Raw genomic sequence first — 8,565 nt, 5'->3', positions numbered from 1 at the left:
TAGGGGTCAAGAAGACTTCATTAGAATTTGATTTAGGAAGTTTTGTTGAAAATATCAAAAGGCGTTCAAACACTAAATCAGATAGAATCATTCATCAGTGTGAAACAATGGTTATTCACTTTGCCAACAGTGGTGGATGGTCACTTAGCTTGCTGATATGTTACAACGAGCATATACTGAGGCTCAGGGTCTAGTGGAAGTCGACTCTGCCATCTTGGCCTTGGTTCTATCATGTGAGTGTATGCTCCTCGGTTCTGCCTCGTCACAACAAAGATTTGGAGTGATGGACATTAAAGCCCCCTCGGCGTGTCACAGCTCTCGGGTCTTGGAGAGACTGTGTTAATAGCTCTCAGGTCTCGAACGGACCATGTTATAGCTCTTAGAAGAATCAGTGTCACAGCTCAGTGTTACAGCTCTATTTTATTTAGAAGATAGAAGGAAAATCCATCTTTGAGACATCAGGGCACGTTGATCCAAAGACACGAAGAGATGAGCGCCCCAGCGAGTGGGAGAGAGCGAGCGAGTGAGTTAGCTTTGGCTCCTCTTTTCATATATTTTTTCCTGTGCCTGTCCTATGTAAATTGGGCCAGTCAGGAGTGGTATTTGTTTTACCTGAGGCCCTCAGTCCGGTCCTCAGACCTTCTTTTGTTCTATTTCTGTGGGCTTTTCTGTTCCTTATCTTTTAGACACCGCCATTCTGGACTCCTTTTCCCTATTCTAACTACCTAACATTACCCCCTCAAGAGATGGAAGGCCCAGTTCTTTGGGAATAGGGGCGTCGAGGTCTTTCTGGCTACTTCCTGCTGAACTGGGACGGCGAGGGGTATTGGGCCTCCCCCTCTTGCTAGTCCCAAGCCTCAGAGTCCTTATAGCGGTGTCCATCTCAGGGTGAGTGATATTTTCCGTGGTCAGCTGTAGTTTTATATCTTTGTTGAACTGGCACTGCATGTTGTAGCTGGTTGACCTGGGAAGAGAAAAAACAGGTTAGACAATTGATAGTACATGGAACAATCATAAACATCATCAATATGGCATAACATGGACTAGTAGGGACATTGGTCAATTTTAAATTCACATGGCCAGGATGGCTCAAGTCCCTCCTTGTTTAGGGATCAGAAGATCTATCTCCTGTCTGTTTTGGAGTACAGTCTCTACCAAGCTGTGTTGGCTCTTTAGAGCTATCCTGAGAAATCTTATCCCCAGAAACCAGATTTTGGGGGTGTTCATTAGAATGGCACTCATTGGTAGTCCTGAATAGGTATCTGAGATCTCCCAGGGGCTATCAGGTGTATTGAGTGTCCTCTTCTGTTTTTTTCCACGGCCTGACTCAGGTTCTTGATGTCTCACCACAGAAAGAATCCAGTGAGAGACAAAGTGATAGGTAAGAAGTGGATTTATTCCTAGAGAAACACTTCCCACGGACAGAGTGTGAGCCATTACAAAGGGTGAGCACAACGGCCTGGAAACATGGTGTGGTTAGTTTTTATGGGCTGGGTAATTTCATAGACTACTAAGTGGGAGGATTATTCCAACAGTTTTGAGGAAGGGGAGGGGATTTCCAGGAGTTCGACCATGGCCCACTTTTTGGTCTTTGATGGTTGACCTCGGAACTGTCACGGCACCTTGAGTGTGCCATTTAGCTTGCTGATGTGTTACAATGAGTTATACCAAGGATCAAGGTCTAGTCAAGTTGACTTGTCGGCCATCTTGGACTCGTTTGATTTTAATTCGTTTATGTTGTGCCCTCGGGATATGTCAAAGGTTGTGCCCTGCCCTTTCCCCTCCTGTTTCAAAGGAGCCTCAGAATATTCACCTGGGGACTTACCCAGATGCTGGCCAAGGTGTCTCCATGTCCCCGATTCTTTCTCCTTCCTCCAAATAATTCTTTGGAGCAGAAACATTCAGGCTGACATAGGCTGGAGAAAGAAAGAAACTTCTTTAAGGTGAAGGTGGCCTCCCCAGCTTCTAGGGTGGTCCTCCTTCACCCTCCACTTCTGACTCAGAGCCCCCACTGCCTAGATGCAGTACCTGGTATGACGAGCTCAGCCTTCTTGACAAGGGTCCCAGACCACCTGGCCTCTGAAGGAATCTTCCAACCCTCTGCCTTCTCAAAAGAGCCTGGCGTGGAGGAATGACCTCGGAGAGTCTGATCAAGCCAGGGGACCCCCGTGGGGCTGCCCCTAAGTCAACCCCACACCAATCGCCCAATTTGTTGCCAAAATCCAGCCTCTGTACAGTGGTGCAGGTTGAAACCTTTAAGGAAGAGTTGGGTGAAGTAGAAAGAAATTAGCTGTACTGTTTGGCCAGGCAAAGAGGGCCACAGCAGGCAATGCCTTAAGACTGTGAGTCCCAGCCTGGTGGTGGTAGTGAGGAGTCTCACACTGTTTACCGAGCCGTGGTCAGTGGTGAGGTAAAGAAGAGGCAACGTCATCAACCTTCTGCTTCCAAGTGGTCTGGGGTTGACTTGCTTGTGGGCAACATACAGTTAACTTCCTCCACCTGGTAGGGGTTTGAGTATCTGCTAAACAGTTCACAAATAAGGCACAGAACAATATCTATAGACCTGAGGAAGAACTAAATAAAGGTCCTTGACTTTGTCTAATGGCTGAAAGTATTATTATTTTGGCTTGTTTGACTGTTTTCCTTTTCTTTCTGTATTTTCTCATTTCTCTGATTAAATTTATTCTTTTAAAAAAATTTTTACTTTTTATTTTCTGGCCGCGTCGCAAGCAAGTAGGATTCTCGTTCCCCAACCAAGATCAAACCTGTGTTCCCTGCAGTGGAAGTTCAGAGTCTTCACCCACTGGACCCCCAAGGAAGTCCCCAAGTTTATTCTTTGATGAAAGATTTTCTACAGACAAAAGGCAGGCGGAAGACTCGGCTTGGGCTTTATTCTGGGAAAGCCTCCTAGGGTCCTGCCCGGTCACCATCTGCCCCTTACCCTGCTCTGTGCCCAGTTGGAGTCTCGGTCAGCACAGAACCAGGCAGAAGACGACATGACAGTTTGGTAATCCTTTATCTCCAGGGTCAAGTCTACTCATTGCCAGGAAGGCACAGTTGGTGTCTTGCTTAGAACAGCAAAAGTTCGATTTCTAAATGTTTGCCAGTGTTGGAGGAAATCACAGTTTAGTGGCCACCACAGGAAGCCAAGCTGGTAATCTGTGTCTCCTGAAACCCGTTATCATGTTAGGGATGTCTCCCCAGTTTTAAATCAGTCCTTTCTCTTAGACAGAGGAGTCAGTATTTATAATTAATAAGGATATCCAAATCTCTACTGTTAACTTCCTTCCATGATGTGTCTTCTTTAACAATAATATACGATGTCGTCTTCTAAGATTTTGGAAAGATAGCATAGATTCTGAACAAATATATAAAAAGAAATTAAACCGTAATGGCTTCTGCTATTTGGCGACCAAACATCTGTTTAAAGATATATGATATTGTTTTATGAACGATTCATGTTTAACGAGTTGCTATCTTATGTAGTACAAGTATCAGCATCCCTTGGACTGGGCAACCCAACAGTTCAAGGGTTTCAGGGCTTGTTTCGTTCCATATATCATTAATTTATCAATGAGAAACCCACGGAAAATATATATTATGCATACAAACATAATATATATATATATATCTACTATATATTGTATTATGCATTATATATTATATAATATGATATATATCATGTATGTTATATACATGTTTGTGCGTGCGCTCAGTCACGTTCGACTGTGACCCCATAGACTATATAGCCGGCTAGGTGCCTCTGTCCATGGAATTTTCCAGACAAGAATAATGGAGTGGGTTGTCATTTCCTACGTCAGGAGATCTTCGTGACCCAGAGATTGAACATGCATCTCCTGCATCTCCTGTGTTGGCAGGAGGATTCTTTACTACTGTGTCACCTGGGAAGCCCCATATATATATTACGTATATATATTTTTAGTATACATATTATTATAATATATACCAGACACTGGTATGTATCTGGTACATGTATATGGCTTTGACTTTCATTTTCTTTTCCATTAAGAGTTTTGTTCTTTTACTTCCTTAAAAATCTTTTTTTCTAGTGGTATAGTTGATTTACAGTGTTGTGTTAGTTTCAGTTATACCGCAAAGTGAGTCATACATATATCCACTCTTTTCTAGATTCTTTTTCCATATAGGTCGTTACAGAGTACTGAGTAGAGTTCCCTGTGCTATACAGAAGGTCGTTATTCCTCATCTATTTTATATATAGTCGTGTGTACATGTCAACCTCAGTCTTCCAGTTTATCCCTCCCCTCCTTACTCCAGGTAACCATCAGATTGCTTTCTACATCTATAATTTTATTTGTTTTGTAGATAAGTTCATTTGTATCCCTTTTTCATTTCTCAGTTGGTGTGCTTTAGATGCTTTTGGTTAGATAAAAGAGTAAACATAATCTATTAAGTGGGAGAAAACTGGCAAATACTATATGATATCACTTACATGAGGAATACCACAAACTAGTATATGTAACAAAACAGGGAATGTCCATCTCTGGGCTTCAAATGTGCTTCCGCTGAGCTTGTGTGAGGCTGAGATGTGTGAGCAAGTGAAGACCGCTGTGAGACCACAGCGGAGGCTGAAGAGGAGCCAGAGCCAAGGGAGGGGAGGGGAGCGCGGCAGAAGAATCTAGAACACGAGGGTACAGGATGAGTAAGAATGAGGAAGACTGTGGTAGGCAGAGCCCAGAAGGAGCTAGAAAAGCCGGGAAGCGGGGACGAGTTTAGAGGGCAGGGAAAGAAGAGCGGGTTACTGTCCTCGGGGAAGGAAATGGAAAGTGGGCGTGAGGGCGGGGCTGCTTGTGCAGTTTCAGTTCTTGAGGCTGTGCAGTTTCAGTTCTTGAGGCAAAAAGAGGCCTCAGTCACATCTCCCGCTGTTGGAACTGCCAGCCTCCAGGCCCGCCTTCGGAATCACAGAGCTTGTTGGGGTCCACACCGTCCACACTTCCCTTCCCAGAACAGTGCTTACACTTTGAGGGCTCCTCGGTGGCGTGGAGCTTCTCCTTCCCTCTGTTCTCACCCAATTCTCTCCCTTGCCCGGTCCCCCGCACACCCCTGACTCCTCTCAAGGCCCCATGGCTCCTCGCCCTCCCAACAGGTCGGGATCAGCCCGCCCCAAACTCCCAAGTTGGCACCCACAGGGCAGATGCCCATTAAAGGTTCATTTGGCAGGCCCCCTCTGTTGACCAGATCCCCAGATAGAGTGGGCCACTTCCTGGCCAGCCAGATGCCCTTCCCCAGCGGACTGGATGACCCTGCTGGGTAAGAGCATCCAGTCCAGGACATCACAGAAAAACCATCCCTCCAGGGAGAGGTCTTCGGGCTACATGGGGCCATCCGCATTCAGCCATGAGGGGGAGGACAGAGGAAACACACTACTCCTCTGGGAGTATCTATCTACTCCAGCCTAGGAGGAAGCCCAGAAGCCCTTTTGTAACCTCTGCCCAGCAGTAACCTAATAAATAAAGCCTGTGTTTCTCAAAGAGGCGGAAGAAATGAAAAGCCCCCCTGCCCCCACAAAAACCCCCAAACATAGTTCACAAAGATAGTATAGATCCCAAATGCATATAGATGTAGAAATAGAAATCAAGCCACAATCACTTCTGTTGGTTGATCACCCATCTTTTCAAATATATATATGCTCTTTTTTTTAAAAAATTTCGTGACCATCCAGTTGCATGCCACCGAAGCTATCTTGTGTAGTACAAATATCAGTATCCTTCTGATTGGGTATGGCATCAACCAGTAAAAGGGTTTCAGGGCTTGCTCCATTCCACATGTTGTTAAAATAACTTTTATAAATTTTGTTACCTTCTGTGCGAGAAATTCAGCCCCCACCTGCTCTGGGACTTTCATGACCTTGTCCATGATCAGCGAAACAAGTGAACCCTCTCTGGCTTCTTCCTGCTGGACAAGAGGAGTCAGTATTTATAATTAATAAGGATATCCAAATCTCTACTGTTAACTTCCCTCAATGATGCGGCTTCTTTAACAATAATATATGATGTCGTCTTCTAAGATTTCACAAAGATAGCATAGATCCAAACAGATATATAAAAAGAAATTAACCTGTAATGGCTTGTGTTGGTTAGCGACCAAACATCTTTTTAAAGATGTACATGATATTGTTTTATGAACAATTCACATTTAACTGGTTGCTATCTTGTGTAGTATAAATATCAGCATCCCTTGGACTGGGCAACCCAACAGTTCAAGGGTTTCAGGGCTTGTTTTGTTCCATATATCATTAATTTATCTACGAGAAACCCACGGAAAATATATATTATGCATGCAAACATAATATATATATCTACTATATGTTGTATTACGTATTATATATATTATTATATATATCATGTATGTTATATACATGTGTGTGTGTGCGTGTGCGTGTGTGTGTGTGCTCAGTCGTGTCTGGCTGTGACCCCATAGACCATATAGCCCGTTAGGTTCCTCTGTCCATGGAATTTTCAAGGCAAGAATACTGGAGTGGGTTGTCATTTCTTAGTCCAGGAAATCTTCGTGACCCAGAGATTGAACCTGCATCTCTTGCATCTCCTGTGTTGGCAGGAGGATTCTTTACTACTGTGTCACCTGGGAAGCCCCATATTATATATTATATATATATATATATTTTTTTAGTATACATATTATTATAATATATACCAGATACTGATATGTATCTGGTACATGTATATTGCTTTGACTTTCATTTTCTTTTCCATTAAGAGTTTTGTTCTTTTACTTCCTTAAAAATCTTTTTTTCTAGTGGTATAGTTGATTTACAGTGTTGCGTCAGTTTCAGTTATACCGCAAAGTGAGTCATACATATATCCACTCTTTTCTAGATTCTTTTTCCATATAGGTCGTTACAGAGTACTGAGTAGAGTTCCCTGTGCTATACAGAAGGTCGTTATTCCTCATCTATTTTATATATAGTCGTGTGTACATGTCAACCTCAGTCTTCCAGTTTATCCCTCCCCTCCTTACCCCAGGTAACCATCAGATTGCTTTCTACATCTATAATTTTATTTGTTTTGTAGATAAGTTCATTTGTATCCCTTTTTCATTTCTCAGTTGGTGTGCTTTAGATGCTTTTGGTTAGATAAAAGAGTAAACATTATCTATTAAGTGGGAGAAAACAGTGGCAAATACAATATGATATCACTTGCATGAGGAATTTAACAAAATACCACAAACTAGTATATGTAACAAAACAGGGAATGTCCATCTCTGGGCTTCAAATGTGCTTCCGCTGAGCTTGTGTGAGGCTGAGATGTGTGAGCAAGTGAAGACCGCTGTGAGACCACAGCGGAGGCTGAAGAGGAGCCAGAGCCAAGGGAGGGGAGGGGAGCGCGGGAGAAGAACCTAGAACACGAGGGCACAGGATGAGTAAGAATGAGGAAGACTGTGGTAGGCAGAGCCCAGAAGGAGCTAGAAAAGCCGGGAAGCGGGGACGAGTTTAGGGGGCAGGGAAAGAAGAGCGGGTTACTGTCCTCGGGGAAGGAAATGGAAAGTGGGCGTGAGGGCGGGGCTGCTTGTGCAGTTTCAGTTCTTGAGGCAAAAAGAGGCCTCAGTCACATCTCCCGCTGTTGGAACTGCCAGCCTCCAGGCCCGCCTTCGGAATCACAGAGCTTGTTGGGGTCCACACCGTCCACACTTCCCTTCCCAGAACGGTGCTTACACTTTGAGGGCTCCTCGGTGGCGTGGAGCTTCTCCTTCCCTCTGTTCTCACCCAATTCTCTCCCTTGCCCGGGCCCCCGCGCATCCCTGACTCCTCTCAAGGCCCCATGGCTCCTCGTCCTCCCAACAGATCTGGATCAGCCCGCCCCAAACTCCCAAGTTGGCACCCACAGGGCAGATGCCCATTAAAGATTAATCTGGCAGACCCCCTCCGTTGACCAGATCCCCAGATAGAGTGGGCAACTTCCTGGCCAGCCAGGTGCCCTTCCCCAGCAGACTGGGGGACCCTGCTGGGTAAGAGCATCCAGTCCAGGACATCACGGAAAATTTTTTTACCTTCTGTGTGAGAAATTTAGCCTGCACCCACTCTCGGACTTCCACGACCTTGTCCACGATCAGCGAAAGAAGTGAAGACATGGCGCAAGCTCGAGTTGTGGGTGTTCCTCTCAGAACACATCCTGAATTTATATCCTCCGGAAGACGTCGTGGGAGGTGCCCGCTTCACAGAGGAAGCCCAGGGGGCGGGGTTTTCAGAGAAGAGCTCCATGCCAATCAATCAAGGCCCTGGTGCGGGAGATCTGTGGGTTGAGTGTGTGTGTGTGTGTGTGTGTGTGTGTGTGTGTGTGTGAATATGTATCCATATATGTCTATTTGTGTGTATGTATGTAGCTATGTGCCCACATATGTGTGTGTACACGGGTGTGTGTGTATGTCTGTGTATTGTGTGTTTATATCTATTTGTGTGTGTGTGTGTGTGTTTCTATGTGTTTTGCATCTGTTTCTGAAGGGAGTTAGCGACACGCAGGCACAAATCTCCTGGCCCAAAGGAGTCCCAGGGAAGAGGAGTGGGTGGAG

At 44.9% G+C, this 8,565-nt stretch overlaps 1 protein-coding gene across 4 annotated transcripts; it reads right to left on the bottom strand.

The window, feature by feature from the left end:
• Positions 1-401: 401 nt before the first annotated feature.
• On the bottom strand, positions 402-8,149 carry LOC113876466. Of its 4 annotated transcripts, none has more exons than XM_027515720.1 (5): positions 8,047-8,143; positions 5,839-5,934; positions 2,029-2,253; positions 1,826-1,916; positions 402-964 (listed from the first exon to the last, which is right to left on the bottom strand). In XM_027515720.1, the coding sequence occupies exons 1-4, from the start codon at positions 8,125-8,127 to the stop codon at positions 1,902-1,904; spliced, it is 417 nt and encodes a 138-aa protein (XP_027371521.1). In that variant the 5' UTR covers positions 8,128-8,143; the 3' UTR covers positions 402-964; positions 1,826-1,901. The 4 variants fall into 4 exon arrangements, 3 of the variants coding, with proteins under 3 accessions (XP_027371521.1, XP_027371523.1, XP_027371522.1); XM_027515722.1 differs by having other exon boundaries at positions 2,029-2,118; XM_027515721.1 differs by having other exon boundaries at positions 5,839-5,931.
• Between the last annotated feature and the right edge of the window lie 416 nt (positions 8,150-8,565).

This window comes from Bos indicus x Bos taurus, chromosome 18 (genome assembly GCF_003369695.1).
Source record: "Bos indicus x Bos taurus breed Angus x Brahman F1 hybrid chromosome 18, Bos_hybrid_MaternalHap_v2.0, whole genome shotgun sequence".
Lineage (NCBI taxonomy): Eukaryota > Metazoa > Chordata > Mammalia > Artiodactyla > Bovidae > Bos > Bos indicus x Bos taurus.
Note: the sequence above shows the minus strand (reverse complement) of the source record. Positions and strands in the feature narration are given on the sequence as shown.

Bases quoted from the DNA above. Each gene is read 5' to 3' on its own strand.
- LOC113876466 (XM_027515720.1), bottom strand. From the start codon at position 8,127: ATGTCTTCACTTCTTTCGCTGATCGTGGACAAGGTCGTGGAAGTCCGA. The intron at 5,935-8,046 runs GTAAAAAAATTT...CCTCTTGTCCAG, and splicing joins CTAAATTTCTCACACAGAAG to CAGGAAGAAGCCAGAGAGGG. The intron at 2,254-5,838 runs GTAACAAAATTT...TCTTCCTTAAAG, and splicing joins CTGAATTTCTCGCACAGAAG to GTTTCAACCTGCACCACTGT.